General features: G+C 41.6%; 1 protein-coding gene across 2 annotated transcripts in view; it reads right to left on the bottom strand.

Annotated features, from left to right (window-relative positions):
- The window catches only part of SNX9 (sorting nexin 9), a 92127-nt gene extending 79373 nt beyond the window's left edge, over positions 1-12754 (bottom strand). Inside the window, exon 1 of one of the 2 annotated variants that reach the window (XM_059940924.1) lies at positions 12466-12754. In XM_059940924.1, the coding sequence (XP_059796907.1) occupies positions 12466-12477 (12 nt within the window). In that variant the 5' untranslated portion in view covers positions 12478-12754. The remainder of the gene's footprint in view (positions 1-12465) is intronic. The other variant, XM_059940925.1, reaches the window with a different exon arrangement.
- Between the last annotated feature and the right edge of the window lie 6406 nt (positions 12755-19160).

Raw genomic sequence — 19160 nt, forward strand, 5'->3', positions numbered from 1 at the left:
GGAACTCACACTTGAGTTCCTATTATTACTTGTATTTTACAGATGAGGAAAACGAAGCATTAAGTAACTTTCCAAAGTGATAACAGTTGAATTTGATTGGGATTTGAACCCAGACTCCCAATCTCTCTGCTATTCCACCACTATTGCACTGAAATACATAAATTTCATAATCACATAGAACTAATTTTTTCATTCATTGCATCTCTAATAGAAGACATGACAAAATTTCTTTTCCAAATGTAAAATGCAAGGCAAATCAAACAGCAATAACGGAAATGTAATAGCTTTTATGTAATAGCTAACTTCAATCATAGAAGAATGCCAACAACCTCAAGATCAATTCATTACATACATACATATGTCACCCCACAAACAACAGTAAACATATAAAAGTACAACGTATTGAGAAACACTTAATGCCAAAGAGGTACTATGAAGTCATTAGCATTTTGAAATGTATCTGTATTTTATTACTAACAAAATCTACATATATTTTAAAAACAGTATTGCAAATGTGAGGAAGACAAACAGTCTGTAACAATGTTTGCTCATTTAGATTTAAAGATCCCCTGAAAATTCACCAGCTGGGAATCTCTAATCTAGAATAAACTCTAGGTGTTGCAAGCCAGGCACATGAAACACTCCAAATACTTTAACTGAACTGCTAACGGGGAAATCAAAAGGAGCAGATCCGTTTTAACCATTCCCAGACGCTGTGTCCAAGGCCACAGGGATTTAGAAGGAGCCACGTCATAGAAACATTATCTGCATGGCACGTGTTGTTCACTGGTTCCCAAAAGTGGCATAGTGTCTAGTCCCAGATAAAATTTTAGATCACAATTAGGCATACTGGAAATGTATGCCTCTTTGAAATGTACTTTCTGTCCTGCAAGGGCAGTCACTTCGATAAGCAACTGTTTAAAAGACCTCAAACTAAATGTGCCCTCACTTAGGTAACACTACTCCCTCATCTCAAGCAGAGAAAGGATCTTCTACACTATGACTGATGTCTGCCAGAGTAATTAACTAGTTCTTATTTTTACATAAGTTTTTCAAACTGTGGCCTCTTTACTGACATAAACTCAGTTTTACTCTTAAGTTTCCAATGACAGTAAATGCAGCAAAATAGACGAAAGGGTCTCATTTCCAACCCTAGATTCTGTGCCATCACTGGACATAGCATGTACTTCTACCATGGCAACAAGAACTCTGAACTGAAGAGATGAAAGTGCCTGTTTCCCCCATTAGACTATAAATTCTTTCAGAGTAGAAAAATGCGTGCACTGTTCACTTACAGTATTTATAAGTTCTGGAGAGAGACTGTTGAATGAAAAAACATGCTTTTGATTTTTGGTAGCATACTTAACATTTCCCATAAATAACCCTTGATATTTATGTATAATAATATTCTGATGTTAACCACAGAATGTGAAAATCAAATGTATTCCTTCCATAACTTAATAGTGTATGCCATTTATAGACCAACAAAAAGACTCTGAATGGTATAAATGCCAACAAGGATTTCAAAATATTTTTCTGCACTGTTCATATATAGACATACATTAATTCTTATTGATAGTGCATAGGCAAGTTACATGAATACAGGCTATTTTCTAAAGCACACCCTTGCCTTCATACATATGAGTCCTAGATCAACTTAATTATTCAAAGGTAGGTTCTTCTAGTTTAGGGACTATATTCATTGTTTTCTCTGGCTTTAAAAACATCTTGTCATTTTAACTTCTTTGAGGCATCTAAGTGGGCAAACAGGAAAGTTTAATCTGGTGAAATTTAAATTCATTGAAATTAAGTATAGGTGCATACCACACAAGTAAGATAAAAAACTGGATTTACACAAATATCATAGATTATCTCAATTACAAAATAATTAAAAAACAGGACTCTTTTACATAGTAATCCCCCCTAGTGAATTAAAATTGTTCTCATTATACAACCACTTTAGGAACATGTGATACAAAGCACATAAGTCTGGACTGATTACTGTGAACTATAATGATATTCAAAATTGTACGGCATGTTTTCTGGCTAACCAAAAAGCAACAGGAAAAGTAATAACGAGTCACAGTCACCTCACCACCGTAATAATCAGACTCTACTAGATTAAGCCATTTTGCACATAACACAAATAACCAATCAATACAACACTGAAAACCACAAGTTGATGAGAAGCTTAACAGTTTTTGAGAATACCAACTTTTAAAATTTTCCGCATCGAGCTTCCCTGGTGGCGCAGTGGTTGAGAATCTGCCTGCCAATGCAGGGGACACGGGTTCCAGCCCCGGTCTGGGAAGATCCCACATGCCGCGGAGCAACTAGGCTCGTGAGCCACAACTACTGAGCCTGCGCATCTGGAGCCTGTGCTCCGCTACAAGAGAGGCCGCGATCATGAGAGGCCCGCGCACCGCGATGAAGAGTGGCCCCCGCTTGCCGCAACTAGAGAAAGCCCTCGCACAGAAACAAAGACCCAACACAGCCATAAATAAATAAATAAATAAATAAATAAATAAATAAACCCAAAAAGTTAAAAAAAAAAAAATTTTTCCGCATCACTTGAACTCAGTTAGATTAGAATACTTTAAGCAAGACTGAAGCATTCACTGCACACGGTGTGTTAGAGCCCACCCATTTTACAGTCCACAGATTCCAGAGATGAACCTAGGACAGAACCCAGGTTCTTACTCTCTTTTTCAATCTTCTGCAACATTGGTTCTCGAAGTGTGGTCCCTAGACTAGCAGCCTCAGCATCACCTTGAAACTGGCAGAAATGCATGTTCCGGCCCCACCTCCTGAACTAGAGACTCAGGAACTGCACAGCAATTGTGATTTAACGAGCTCTCCAGGTGGGGGACTGTGGTGCAGCTGGGGTACCTCAGCTCTACCATCAATGCCTAAACTCGGGAAACGTGATCACCACTCATAAAATAGTTATGCACTTTAGTAAGAGTCCAATTTCCCTCTTAGATGGAAGCTTATTACCATTGCCATCATCTTCTTTATAGCAGAGATTCCTAACGAGTCAGAGAAGAGGGGAGTTTGGGGGAAAATATTTCGTACTCAAATTTTAGAGAACAACCATCTATCACTGTTTAAATACAAACTACAGGAAAAGCATGGGATGTTTTCACTTATCAAAAAGGGTATAAATATAGTAGTAAAGACCAGAACCAGAAGTAGCTTTAAATATTAGAATTTTAAAAAACAATCTCCATATTTTTCGGTATCATCATGGCTTTAAATGATTAAGATGGATCAATTTGACGTAACTACAGATCTCAGCAGTCTAAAGCCTATTGATTTCCTAGGTTGTTTTGGTTGTAAGAAATTGAATATACTTATTGGTAATGGCAATCACGAGACAAAGTAAGTCTGACACATCAACAAAAAGGCTGTAAAATCTTAAATTCAACTCCTGACTTCAAAATCTTATGAAGGTGGGGAAAGTACAAGAGTGATGAAACTGCTGCTGACTCACGAAGGAGTCCCCTGAGCTCCCGGGGGAATGCACGCAGAGAGGCAGGTAAAACATAAATGTGTTTAAAAAGAGCAATTTTCAGGAACTCCAGGTTCAGTGCTGGTTATTATTCAGTAAGTTTTTAGGTGTTTTTAAAACTTTAAGAAACATACTTTTTCTCCTTTGGAAGAAGAAAATATGGTGCTGAGGGAAGAAAAATAAATTTTAAGTTTCTATTTGTAATACTGAATAGCATTTTTTTATTAAAGTGCCATTTACTATGTATAAGCATTAATTAAAACCTTTTTTTCATCTTAGCGTAATTCAAAACAAATTAACAGAAGATGGATAAATTTGGGAGTCTGCTTTAGAGGCCTGGCTAATGACCATAAGTTTTTAACTTTAAAAAAATTAACTTGTTTTCTTCCTTATTACAAAAGCAGTAAACATTCATTACTCAAAATCTTGAGAATACAAAACAGGCTTAAAGATGGAAAAGAAGTTCCTAAGTGTGAGATAGACAACTACTGTTAACACACAAATTTACATTTTTAAGTCCTCTTCTGTGAATTTGCATTAGAAATACATTAAAACTGGCATTTAACTGGTACATTTTAAATAGCTCATTAATTTTTGAATGTCTGCTCTCTTAGGCAAGGATCCAAATCTTAGCCTTACTTCCAGCGTAAGAGAAGCACACAGGAACCGCTAAAACTGTCTGCCGAACTGATTATCTGGGATCCTACAAGACAAAGTCTGGACTTGCAGACTGTCAAGATGTACTATGTAAGTATTTTTTAAATGACTGACGTGATCAAATAAGGGTTAAAATTCACTCAATGAATTAAAGAGAAAAATATACATTTCAAGACTCAGCTCCTTGGAAAGCCCTGCTGGCTTGAGAAGCTGCAGCAGGAGCCCCCTGCGCCCTGCAGCAGGCCTACCCTCCGCTAGAACAACAGAGCTTCAGGGTAAGGACAGGCCTTTCAGACTGACACCCCAACGTGGAGGAGAAGACCCGGCACTGAGCTCATGCGACGCTCAAATGAAGCGGTCGGTGAACGATGATGGGTAACGGTTCCCAGAACAAAGTGCTTTTGCCTAGTTAACGAATGTCTAAAGTCCCATGTCCCTTTGACTTATATGTCCCCCATGACACAAAGAGGTGACTTCTGAATCCTGCCTCTGCAGGTAATACTACTTACTCTAGGACTCAGTTTTCAGATACTAAAAATAGCTTAGAAAAATTGAGTCATACTGAATAACATCCTCAAGCACTGTATTTACAACACCTAAAAATGAATAAGATGGGCTAAATCTATCACGTGTTTTTGATAATCAAAGGGGGAGAAAAAAGAAAAATACCAATTGGAAACTGAAATGCCCAGCCTGTTATTTTGATGGCTTAAGGTCTGGTTTCAACTAAAATGCATAACAACTTTGCTTTTCCACCTTTTTCCCTCCAAAAAACAGATTAACACTTTGTGTGCAGATATTCCATTCCTTCACTTTACAGTCTGTTATAAAGATGCTCTGACTTGGATTTTGTTCCGGCATGCGTGGCAGGCTGATACCATGAACCACCACCAGACTGAAACACTGAAGTGCTGAATAAAATATTAAAAGCAAAGACACACCCAAGCACACAAACACCTTTTAACACACACTGCTGAGTCAGCACAAAAGGAAAGGATCTAGAGAGGTCAGAGGACATGAGAGCAGAAACCCTGGGAGGAAAATGTTGAGACAGGATTCCACCCCAGGAGTCTCCTCTATGCCCTGGAGAGCCTGAGTTTGGGTCCTGTTCTGCAGGTTGTCCTGGGGGAGGCAGGAGGTGACAGATGAACACTCCTGTATTAAGCTCAAAGCTGGACCCCAAAAGGACCTCAACATAAGGAAAAAAGAACCCACTGTACAGAAGGGAACAGCAAGGAAACCTGTCTCACCTTTGACCGAGAGTAGTAGAATAAGGGAGATTTCCCCTGAGATCTGAGGTCCATATTTATGCTACAGAGTATGGCTGGAAAAACATTAAGCCAGGAATTAAAGTTACAGTGATCCCAAGGATGTAGTGTCCCCAGGAGACTGGCCTAAGCAAAGACAAATTCTCTGTGGACGAATATAACTCAATTTAGGGATCAAAACCCTTAGATGAAGTTCCAAGGAAAATGAGCAACTCACAGAAGAAAATAAAATCACAAAACACACAAGAAAACAAGGCACCATGATTGAGAATGAGCGGAAATGACTGCTGAATTAGACCTCAGATATTAGAACTAACAGACACAATCAATGTTTAATATGCTTAAGAGAAGCTTAAAAATATGAGCAATTAGAGAATATAAAGAATGATCAAGCAGATTTGAAACAAAACCAAATAACATAATTTCTAAAAATAGAATATAATTGAAAATTAGATGGATAAAAGAACAGATTAGGCCCAACTAAAGAAAGAATAGTAAACTGAAGGTAGGAGTCAAAGTAATTATCTAGAATGCAGCACAAAGAAAACACAGCAGATTGAAAGTTAGAAAGTTAGATGTCTGTTGGACCTTTTCATGCTAATTAGGGTTCCAGAAAGAGAGAACAGGAAAGAGGCAACATTCATGAAATACAATCACTGGGAATTTTCTACAACTGCACTCCCCACTATGATAGCCAGTAGCCACGTGTGACTATTTAAACTAAAATTAAAAACACAGTTCCTCAGTCACACTAACCACACTGCAAGTTCTCCTTAGCCATGCATGGCAGGTGGCTACCACACGGGACTGCACAGATGTAGGATATTTCCATTATCACCGGAAGTTTATGGAACTGCACTGGTGCAGAAGTACTGAAACATCCATCCTAAGATCCAAGCTGCCCATAAATCCCAGGCTATATAAATAAAATCCACACATGAACACACTAAGGTGAAACTGCAAAATACTAAAGACACAGGGAAGGTCTTAAAAACAGGCAGAGGGAAGAATCAGACTATTCAGGAACAATATTAGATGGCTGACTTGTGAGCAGTAACTCTGAAAGACGGTAGGAAACAGGGGAAATAACAGAACTCCATACCTAGAAAACTATCTTTCAAGCACAGGGCAAAACACATTTTCATATATAAGAGATTTACCAACAAAAAACTCTCCTTAATGGAAATTCCAAAGAATTCATTTAAGGCAAAAGAAAAATTATCCCAGAAGGAACTGAAATGTAAAAAGGAATAGTAAGTAAAGATATGGTAAAAGTTGATTAAATCTAAGTAAACATTAACTGTATAAAAAACAAAAATAATGTCTAATTTGTGGTAGAAAAGACAGAATGAAAATCCTGGGCAGTAACTGTGTTGGGAGAGATGACTGGAGCTGAGCTTCTTAAGGTCCCTGTAATCTAGGAGGAGGGTAATGATACTGAGGACTTTTGGACTTTAAGGTACAAATAGTAACATATACGCTTACGACAACCAGTTGAAAAAAGTGACATACAGGCATACCTCCTTTTATTTGCTTTGCATTATTGCACTTTGCAGACACTGCAATGTTTACAAATTGAAGGTCTGTGGCAACCCTGAGCAGAGCAAGTCCATTGACACACCATTTTTCCCACAGTACCTGCTCACTTCGTGTCTCTGTCACCTTTTGGTAATTCTCCCAATACTACAAACTTTTTCATTATTATTATACGTGTTATGGCGAACTTTGGTGTTACTACTGTGACTCTTAACATTTTTATCAATAAAGTACTATTTAATCAAGGTATATACATTGTTTTATAGACATAATGCTATTGCACACTTAACAGACTACCATATAGTGTAAACATCACTTTCAAACGCACTGGGGGGCAAAAAGTCCGTGCGACTTGCTTTACTGCAGTAGTCTGGAACCAACCGACAACATCTCCGAGGTATGCCTGTAAGGAATAAACCTTCTAAAAAGTTGAGGGGCGGCGGGGGAGGCGGGAATCCTCAGTGAATCTATAAGGTGGTAGCCAGAAATCCAAACACATCAATAAACACAAATAAAGCAAACAAAACCCTCTAGCCACAAAGATTGCCAAACAAGATGAAAAGGTAAAATTCAGTTACAGGCTTTTATATACCAGGAAAATATTTACCAAAAGAAAGCTAGTGAAACCACATTAACTTTTAGACAGAACTGTCTTTAAGAAAAAATGTACTATAAAGAGGGTAATTTCATAATGATAAAAAGTTCAGTTCACCTGGAAGATAATACTAATCCTAACCCTAGAGAAATTTTTTAAATCCACCATTTTAACACCTCTGTCAAGTAGACCAAAAGACATTAAGATACAACAGATCAAATAGAATTAGTAAGGATACAGATGGGAACAGCACAGTTAATAAGTTTGTATGGACATATACAGAAAATATACATACATTGATTAGGGAATACATATATTCTTTTTATGCACAGGTGGAACATTTATAAAAACTGACTATATACTGGGCACAAAGTTAGCCTCAACAAATTTTCCGGTATGGTTATTAGTAACAATCAGACTCCCTGATCATGATGAAATTAAGTTTGAAATCATTAACAAAAAGATAAATAGAAAAACCCTATACTTTTGGAAATTAAACACATTTCTAACAATTCATGGGTTAAAGATAACTCTTTAAAATCTCAGAAGTATGAAGTTTGTTCCAATTACCTTAAAACATAACCAATTTCTCATGTAATAATTAGTAAAGCTGATTTATTTAAAAAACATTGCCAATAACTGAGCTGTAGATGTCTATTTTCCATTGTGCATGCACACTTCTAAAAAATTTTTACTAAAATGCACAATTAAAAGAAACAAGCTTACAAGTGGAGCTAAATAGTTTTAACAGCCACCTATCTCAATGGAAAATCTTTTTGCTCTTTCAAACTGTAGAGGGAGGAATCGAGACAAGAAAATTCAACATTCATTCATGGAATAACAGTTTATCAAGAGCCTGGTCTGTGCCTGTCACAGAAGATACACAGAGGAGCAAACACACAGGCCATCCTCCTGGGGCTGACAGCACCCTAAAGGAGACAGCCACTGGGCAGAGAAACACATGTAAAACGGCAGTCTGCACGTATGATGTGACCCTGTAAAAGGGGTTGGGGAGATCAGAAAGCTTTCTGTAGGAAGTAATGCTTTGAGCTGAGACATAATGTGTAAAAGAAGGTACGTAGGGGAAAAGGCCAGAGAACAGCATTCCAGAAAAGAGGAACAGCATATGCAAAGTTACAAAGTTTTTGGTGGGCAATCAGAGTAAAAAACTAATTACAGGGCTTCCCTGGTGGCGCAGTGGTTGAGAATCTACCTGCCAATGCAGGGGACATGGGTTCGAGCCCTGGTCTGGGAAGATCCCACATGCCGCGGAGCAACTGGGCCCGTGAGCCACAATTACTGAGCCTGCGCGTCTGGAGCCTGTGCTCCGCAACAAGAGAGGCCGCGACAGTGAGAGGCCTGCGCACCGCGATGAAGAGTGGCCCCGCTCGCCGCAACTAGAGAAAGCCCTCGCACAGAAACGAAGACCCAACACAGCCAAAAATAAATAAATTAATTAATTAAAAAAAAAAAGTTAATAAAAAAAACTAATTACATTTTCAGATGGTCAATACAGAAGCAGGGTATAGTAGAAAACTTCGCAAAATTTTATATGCTTTCTCATCTATTCCTTCTTTAATAAGAAATCGCTTGACGTTCCTACTGTCATAGAATTTTTCTGTGACTACAGAAATACTGTCTAGATATTCTATTTATGAAGACACTTTAAAAAAATATTACTGTTAAGCAAAACTGAATGGTTACCATTTTCCATACTGTTAAAAAAAAACTATCAAAAACAACTTAATCTTTAAGATGCTTTAGAAAGATATTTCTACTCTTTTCTTCAATAAACCTCTTCAAAACAGAGGTTTTTGCTCAGGAGAGACTACAAAGTATGCTTTCTAAACTCTTCTCGCTAATGTATATCATGGAACAGTCCTGAGCAATTCACTCATTTCCCTACTGCTAATTTCAACATTCCACACTCACTTCATTCAACCAGACAATCACTATAACACAAATATACAACTTTAGACATCGGAGATGGAAAGAAAAGTTAAAAAAAAAAAAAAAAGCATCAGGGACTCCTAGGATCTGGTTCTAATGATTACTCCTAAAAGTGACTACATAAGCACAAAAGGATTTAAATTAGTTACCAAAGGTTAACTGTGACATGGAAATTACACCTAAATTATATAGCTATGGATTAACTTTGTTAACTAGTTTCTTCATGTCCCTTTTGCTATACCCAGGCCAAAAAAAAAAAAGAATTCCTTTCCCAAGACTTAATAAATAAATAAATAATTTATTTCTAAGTCCACCATATGACTGTGTAAAAATATAACCTGGAGTTCCTATTAGAAGTCAAGGCTACACACTCATATTAGGCTTTTGTTGTATTTACTAAATGAGACAAGACTGGGACTCAAAGCGAATTCAGCATTCTCCTGAGTAATGATTAGAAACAAAGAACAGATAATTTCTTTAAAATGTGCAGTTACTGATTAACTTTCTTTGGCAGTGAAGAACTACCTAATTCATTTTTCTTCTAAAAGGTCATTTCTTTCTATTGTGAATATACCAGTGCAGTTTTTTAAAAAGGATGATAGTTCAAAGATAACTGCATCTTAAGAAAATATGTAAGAGCAATACATAAGAAAATTATATCTGAAGAGAACTGAAGGTATTTTCTGGTCAATTCAAAGGGAAACCCAACACTACATAAAATATCCAGATATTGTATTTATTTCTTATCACTTAATGCTTGTAGCAGGAGCCTGAGTGCCATATGAGTCTTCAATTTTAAAAAAAGTTAGATGTTATTACTTACTATATGTATATCCTCTCTTACTAAAAAGTACCTACCCGATTAAATTAAAGGAAAGAAAAAACCCCAAACTACTCAGATGTTGGTAAGGGCATGGGTGGGAAGTGGGGGGTGGGTGTGTAACAAAACAAGGACAAATTTACTCTCTGGGAACAATTTAAACAATGAGACTTTGGTTTGATGTAAGAATCATCAGGAAGTAGGAAAACCAGAGAACTGAGGAAGGTTCCTATATAAGTGCTTCTCTGCTCTTCCTTTTTTTTTAAAACAGAAGTGGTTTGTCACAATGTAAACATGGAAAGGAGTACTGTGTGGAATAGTCATTGGAAAGGTGAAAGAAACCAAGACTCAGAATTACTGGAATTTGCCTTCGGAGGAGTAGACAATAAAGTAGGAAGTGCTTACACACGCTTTAAGGCTTGTGCTTAGTGAGGACAGACGCAATTCAAGTTTAGTACAAGAACTAGTCTCCTTTCTAATTTTATAGAAAAACTAAGTTCAGGTTTAAGTATCAGATAAAATTTTCATTAACTATACCAGCACTAGTTGCTAAGCTGGGTCCCACTTAAAAGACAGTATATCTAACATGCATCGGTAGATCACGGTGCAAAATACCAAAACGCTGACCACCTCTGAATAGGTATCGACCACAACAGCTTTTAAGGTTGCAAGATGAGTATAAAATAGGACGTGTAACTGGTAATTTCTGGAATGTTTGGCAACAAACCTCAAAATCAAATTTCCTTAGAAATGCCTGGCTTAAGTTTTGTTTTTAAAAAGATCAACACAAAATGATATATGCTAAAAAGGTAGCAAAGTTCTATCACACCTAATAAAACCAAGGAAGAGCGCAGCCAATAATATATTAACAAGAAGGTAATTATTTCAGTAACAGCAGGCAACAGGTTCCCTGAAGAATCTCCACTTTTTAAAAAAATAAACACTACACCTAGGCAGATACAGAACACAAAATTTCACGGACTGAAATATCAATCTGATCTTTCAAAGGGATTTGAAATTTCTCAGTTTTCAAAGTTCTCTTTCTACCAAAAACAAAAACCCAACAACAACAATCTAAGGTTTTCACCAACCCAAGAGAAGCTTCGAGGTTTCAAAAGTAAATATGGTAGAGGGTGCTGATGTTTATAAAGGGGACACTACTAAAACTATTTGCAAAAATCAATCAAATAAAAAAGTCAACTCAAACCCCACCCCTGGCTCGTGGAGGGGAGCGTGGCTTTCCCATTTCTAGGTGACATCTAGAACTAAAGAAACCGCCCCACCCCAGGGAGCGGGAGATGGAGGCTCCTGCAGACTCAGGTAGCAAAGGGTGACCGCTAATTCCACCGACAATACCGTAAAATAAGCAAATCACCACTCCTGGCCAATTACCAAGCGCGAGTCAAAGTTCCACCACGTAATTCGGGCCTGGACCTTTTTTTAAGCAAACACGTAATTGAAAGCAGAGTCATTTCCCTCTTTGCATTTTATTCATGCTGGAAATAACATTCAAACCAAAAAGGTAGCAAAACAAAAGAAAAAAACAGGAAAACTGAGGGAAGTGGAGAAGCGGGGCGTTCCACTGGCGTTTTCCCTCCCCGGGAACCCTCGTTCACAGGCCTGGATTTTAAATTCTCAGTCCTCCCCGGCGGGGGTCGGGCCCCCGAAAGCGGCCCGTGGCGCCGGGGTCCCACCCTCTGCGGAAGGAGGGGACGCTGCTCCCGCAGCGGCCGGACGCGCGGGGAGGTGAGGAGTGGACTCCACTCGGGAAAGAGTCGGGGCTCCCGGCGGTCAGGCGGCTCCTCGGAGCGGGCGCCGGGGCTGCGGGAACTTCTCCTCTCTCTCCCGGCGGCCGCGGCCCACGCTCAGGCGCAAACTTTGCAGACGGAGCCGCGAGCGGCCGGGGTCCCGCCCCGAGACCCTCCCGCGCCGCCAGCCGAGCCCCCGGGCGCCCGAGCCCCGGCCACCCGCCCGCTCCGCGTAACCCGAGCCCTGCGGGGGCCGGGTGGGCCCCGGCGCGACCCCTCGGCCTCCCCGGCGGCGCCGCCGCCCGCGCACCCGGGCCCGACCCTCCCCGCGCCGCTGCTGGGCCGAGCGGCCGGCCGGGCCTGGGCCGCGCGCCCCTCACCTTGGTGGCCATGGCGGGCGGATCCCTGGCCCGGGACGGCCGGCTCCTCTCCCGCGCCGCGTCTGTCGGCCCGAGTCGGCCGGACGAGGGCGAAGGCGGCGGCGGTTACGGCTGGGCCCCGGCGCGGCGGCGGCGGCTCCGCCTGGGCCCCGAGTCTCGGCTCTGGGCGACTCCAGCCGCCGCCCGCTCCTCCAGTTCCTGAAACTCCCCGGCTGCGCGGCCCCCGCCCCCGCCGGCCGAGCCTCCCATTTACCGCGGCGTGCGCGGCGCGGCCGGCGGAAGCGCGCCCGGTGCCCTCGGCCGGCCCGGCCTCCTCTCCCACTTTCCGCCCCGCCCGGAGCCTCCGCCCCGGGCCGCGCCTCCGGGCGCCCTTTGTTGCAGCGCTCCGGGCCGCGTCCGCGAGTGGCGGCCGGGGCCGGGGTCGGCGGCCGGGTCACGGCCCCCGGCCGCTCCCCGCCTGGCCGCCCGTGGGGACGGTGAAGGGGACTGGGGACACGCTTTGAGGGAACGCCTGCCCGGGGAGCCGAGTCCCGACCGCCTCCAGCCGTCCGCCGCGGCTGAAGTTACGGTGCGAGATGCACGGGGGTGCGACCAGAGCTCTGCGTCCCCCGGCGGGCACGAGTCACCGACGGGATCTTTGTCCCGCGTCGGGATGGCCGTGGGGCCGGTCGAGCTCTGGGCTACGTGGAGTGTTCAATAAACAGCCGGCACGGAGCGGAGCAATGGCTTCCTGGTCCGACTGGCCCTCCGAGGAGGATCTGCCTCCAGCCTGGAGTTGACCGCGGGCTGTGGTCCCGGCTGGGGCTTCTGGGCCTGGACGCTTGGGGATATCGTTCTGAGGCGCCCCATTAACCTCCTTCTGGGCTCTTGATAAATTTAAAAACGTCTCCGGGCCCCAGAGGTTTGGGGGAGACACAACAGGTTTCTCGAAATGGAAACGAGAGGTCTAAAATTTTCCATTTTCTTATCAAAAGGTTTTTCTTCAGAGTTGGATGTATGGGCTTTATTAATAAATGAATGACTTAAATTGAGCAGCAAGATTTTCACTCAAGTACAAAAGCCATGACTGGAAGACATACCTTGATGGATATATTAGCACAGTAAATCTTGTTTTTATCATCAGGAATATACATATATATTTTTTTAAATAGGCAACTATCAAAAATCAACTTCAGGCCAGGAAAGCGATATTTAATGTCAAATTGTGTCCTCTCGAAAATACTCTGACTTCCAGAGATTTCAATGGTTATGTTCAACAATGGGGTTTAAAATGGATATGATACTACAGTGTTTTCTGTGAATTTTTGTTTGCTGAGCTGAGGGCCACAGCTATAATCATCCTAATATTCATAAATAGTTGTCTTTCTAAGTAAAAGTAAAGTTGCAGACTGACATTCATTGACAACCTACTTGCTATGTAGTAGGCTTTTAACATGCCTTAATCTCACTTGATCCTTATAGGAAACCTTTGAGAAAGTCGTTGTTGGCCACTATTTACAGACATGAAGAAATCAAGGCTCACTTAAATAACTTGGCTGGTTTGGTAATACTTAACAAAATTAGAAATGACCATAACCTTGGAACTAGCAGCTCTACTTCTAGGAATTTATTCTGCCAGCACACTTGTCTAAGTAAGCAAAGGTGCTTTCAGTAAAGCATTGTTCTGTAATAACCCCAATCAGAAAGTAACCTATATGTTTATTAATCTGACTGTTTCAATAAATATGGTATATCCATACAAGTGAAATACTAGGAAGTCCATAAAAATGCTAATATTTTAAGAGGTATTAATAAAAGTAAAAAGAACATTAGGTATAGTACAATCCATTTGTGTAAAATATATGAAAATACATTGTATATGCCTAGGAAATTGCTGAAAAGATTGACCAGAAGCTAATGTCAGAATTTTTGAATATGTATATGTGTTACTTTATCTTAAAAAACAAGTTTATATTTTAACAACTAAATAGATATCTTGACTAAGAGTACACAGTGGTATGTGGGAAAGCCAGGATTTGAACTTGGGTAATAGTGTAAGTAATGAATTTTCCTTATTCTTTTACATTTGAAAGCTGGCTACAGCTCCCTGCAGCAGTTCAACAATGCGTATTTTGATAGGAAGGTGCAAAGTCAGGTTCACTCCTGTGACCTATGCCTTTCTGCATGCAAGTTCTAGACAACCAGTCAGCCTAGGCACCCAGCACCAAGAAAGCAGGACCAGGGACATCCCTGGCGGTCCAGTGGTTAAAGCTCCGAGCTTCCAATGCAGGGGGCCAGGGTTTGATCCCTGGCTGGGAACTACGATCCCACATGCTGCACGTGGTGCGGCAAAAAAAAAAAAGAAAAGAAAAAGAAAGAAAGAAAGCAGGAGCAGAGTCCAAGCTTTCCCTACTTGAACAATTTCTGTAACCCCGGCTTCATTTTTAGAAGTAATCAGGTTGACATCAAACTCAGAATGACCAATGCAAATTAATGTAAGTATTTAAATAAAGGTGAGATCACTACCTGTGTTACTGAGGTGTAGTCACTGACGTAATCCTCAAGTGAACCTGATCTCCAGCTCCATCTCATACCACCCTCCTGGGGCTCTGCTCCAACACACTGGCCTCTCACTTCCTCCTGACTCCTGATCTTCACACTCCCTTCCATGGAGAGGACCAGGATTGGCTTTGGGGCGTGTGACCTGTGCCGTCTCGCAGGGCCCCGTCCTTGCTTTAATGCTCTGCCTGTGCCATCTTTAAATTCTTAATAGTTTTGAACAAGGGGCTTCACATTTTCATTTTGCACTGGGACTCTCAGATTATGTTGCTGATGTTGTTTCTTTGTCTGAAATACCTACCGCCCACCCACCATCCACTCCCCCTCCCCCACACCCACATGCCTTGCTAGCCTTCCACTCATCCTTCAGAGCTCCCCAGAACTGTCACAGCAGTTAAAATTTGTCAGGGACATCTTCCCTGTCCCAAGTCTAAGTTAAGTTCTGTTGATATAAGTTTTCTGATATAAGTTTTCATGGTACTGGTTTCCTTGCCTTTGGAAACATCTCAGTCTGTAATTCATTAGAGCGACCATTTGCCTGCCTCCCCCATCAGACTGTAAGTTAAGGAGAGGAGGCCCGGTGTCCCTGTCTTGCACCTGCCTCTAGCATCACAGCAAGCTCAGAGTAAGCCCCCACTAATACTTTGTGAAATGAACGAATAAATGAATGGATGAGAGGGGTTGCAAATCACAAATTAAGCAGTATACCATTTGCCTGCATTTACTTTCAAGCAACTCAGAATTCTGCGAAACATGTTTGAAAACCACCGTCTCTATCATTACCTAAGTTAATGTGAAACATTACACGATGCAAGTTTTCTGAAAGTTTTATTACTCGATATCGTGTTTTTGGAAAAAATAGGACTTCCCTGGTGGCACAGTGGTTAAGAATCCACCTGCCAATGCAGGGGACACGGGTTTGAGCCCTGGTCCGGGAAGATCCCACATGCCGCGGAGCAGCTAAGCCCGTGCACCACAACTACTGAGCCTGCGCTCTAGAGCCCGCATGCCACAACTACTGAGCCCATGTGCTACAACTACTGAAGCCTACACACCTAGAGCCCATGCTCCGCAACAAGAGAAGCCACTGCAATGAGAAGCCCACACACCGCAACGAAGAGCAGCCCCCGCTCGCCACAACTAGAGAAAGCCCGTGTGCAGCAATGAAGAGCCAACATAGCCAAAAATAAAAATAAATAAAATAAATAAATTCATTAAAAAAAAAGAAAAAGACAAAATACTCTTCAGAAGTGTTATTCCTCTATGACAATGTTTTATGAGGTAATGTTGATTTTGATTGCTATAACTGAAAATGAAAATGCTAAATTTAGTAGTATTTACTGGAGGTTGAGTACCCAATTCATTATTTAAAATGCAATAAATAAAGATTAAATTGTATTCAAGATAATACTCTTTAGATACTCTTTAGTGTGACATCATTGAAGTGCACATCTCCTGTGTACTTTCTAGTTATTGCTTGGCATTTGTCTTGGATGTAATTACCACGTACATGAAATGATAAAATGGCAATCCTCTCACCTATGGGTGTAAAAATGAGACCATCGTGGTTAAATGACTTACCCATGGCCACAAATTAAGCCAGAGCGGAGACAAGAGCCCAATTCTCTTATCACAGGTCTCCAAAACATGTCATTTTCAAATTAAAAATATTTTAGGTAAGAGGTTTGAAGGGCGTTTTGTGACAGTCAAGACAGTCACTGCTAATAACAGGACAAGGACTCCTGTCCTGAGCGGTGGTAGGAGCCACCCACCCACACTAGAAGGACAGAGGAGGTGTGGCATCTTTTCCTCTCATCTCGTGGAGCCCAGCCACCCAGTGGAACAGGGGCTTCTCCCAAACTAGAAAGCTGACTTCACTCAGGATCATCATGAAGAGCCCTGGGCCAAGTTGGGATGTAGGTGGTTTCCTCTTCTGCTTACCTTGATCACCCATTCATACCTCTTTCTTCTCTCCCTTCCTCCTCCCTAGACAAGCTTCCTCAGAGGTGGTGCCTTACATCCTGGCCCTCAGATCCCAGAACCCTGGCGTTGAGCCTGGCACAGGCCAAGTTCAGTTATTTCCTTTATAGCCAAGTTCAGTTATTTCCTCTACTCCTATGGATGAGAACACAATTGATTAGTTAAGAAATTTGATTTGCATCTGCGGACGCTTTCAGTTATAACTAGATTGCACTATCAAAAGAAGAAAGAGCTGTAGCCAGAGTAACAGAGCCGCTCTGTTTGGGCTTTGCACTCTTTTTATTATGCCCAGGAAAAGGGAGTGATAAGTATTCCTAGGAAGCCTGTGCTAGTGACACAGCTGGTGGCGATGGGTTTGTTCAGTAACAGTTGTATGTTATGACTATACACTTAGGAAGTTAAAGCACTTTGTTTTAACTGCAGAAATTAATATTAATTTCCTTGTTGAGGCTCAGAAACTCTCTAGCCCCAAACTCATTGTTTTTCACATTGAAAGGATCGTTTTTAAAATTCATCTTTCAAGAACTTGAAGTTTCTTAGACACAACTATGATGATTCAGCAAACCACAAGTACAGTCCCCATCCCACTTCCCTTCTCTCTTTTTTCCTTAGGACACCAGACTTTGGTGTCAATAGATCTAGATTCTGTTACTTGCACACCGTGTGACCTTAGGTACATTACTTAACTTCTCTCATCCTCAGTTTCCTGAACTATAAAATGGGGGATGAGCTCATAGGACTTAGCAGAATAAGCTCTCAAGAAATGTTAGTTATAATTCTTCTTGTTTCTTTCTTAAGTCATAATTAGATTGTCCTTATGTTCCAATAACTCAGAGCCCAATTAAGTGCTAGGTCATGTGGAAAGGGAATGTTGCCTGCCATTCCAGTGAACAAGGAATGTTGCCTGCCCTTCCACTAAACAAGGAATGTTACCGCCATCCAGCCTTCAGCCACTGCAGCTGCCCTCACCCCTCCTCGGTGCGCCCTGGTGGGAATTCAGGATGGAGAACAATAGGAAGCATTCTATGCCCTGGATACTGGCCCTAGATAAGACAAATATCTAAGGAATAATTTCAATGAATCCAGACTCTTGCATCTTCCCATACATAGAAAAGCACTAAAATCATTAACTTGATTAACAGATGTTAATCATTAACATCTGTTATTTGTGATTAGCAGTAATTTTTTTTCTTTTTGGCAGTTATCTTTTGATGTTTGACTACATTTTTTTTCCCAGCAAAAACTCCTATATATCCTTGTAACCGAACTCAGGTCCGGCTGCTCACCACTCAGAAATCAATACCTGAGGGGCAAATGTTGGTAGAAAGGAAAGTTGCTTTTAATCAGAAAGCCAACAATCTGAGGAGAAGGCAGACTCATGTCCCCCAAAAACCAACCCTGAAGATTCTGCTGAGCCATGAAAGTTTTTAAATGGGAAAGGGGAAGTAATCTCAGTTAATCAGTGAGACAGGGGATTAGACTCCTAGCCATCTCCCACTGTGTGCGGGCTTGTCGACTCCTCAGGATGTTTCTTTAGAGGTTATCTTGTTCACACAGTCTGTTCCTGATATTACTGAAGGGGAAGCTAGGGAAGAGATCTGGTCATCTGTTAATTACTTATTCTTCACTTCTACTTCTTTGATCTACGGAAAGAACCAACAGGTTAGGCAAGGTACTGTGTGATCATAAGATTTGAAAAGTGTGCTTGGGCCAGAGATGAGCAGAGCACGGGGGCGCCTGGTTTGAGGCTAGTTACAATATAGCTTTGCTGAAGTGACAAGAAAAGGGGCTTCCTTCTGAGAGCGGTTTCCTGCAAAGAGCTGCTTACAAATCCCCCCCATCAGATATCATTCCATTTCTCTGGGATTAGGGATGAAGGTCCCTCTTCTGGAACTGCTTCATGCTGAGAAAGAGCGTGGAGGTCGTAGAGTGAGATATAGAAATGGAGTTGAAGCATCTCTTTGCTGACAGTTTTAGTTGCCTGCTTGCTTACAAATACAGGCAGAACAAGCTACAATTACTTTGATGCTCACAAAGAGATTATTATGAGCAATAGTGTTAATCCCATACTCTTTTTTAAATTAATTAATTAATTTTTGGCTGAGTTGGGTCTTCGTTGCTGCGTGCGGGCTTTCTCTAGTTGTGGCGAGCGGGGGCTACTCTTCGTTGCGGTGCGC

Source organism: Balaenoptera ricei, chromosome 12 (assembly GCF_028023285.1).
Source record: "Balaenoptera ricei isolate mBalRic1 chromosome 12, mBalRic1.hap2, whole genome shotgun sequence".
In the NCBI taxonomy this organism is placed as follows: Eukaryota; Metazoa; Chordata; class Mammalia; order Artiodactyla; family Balaenopteridae; genus Balaenoptera; species Balaenoptera ricei.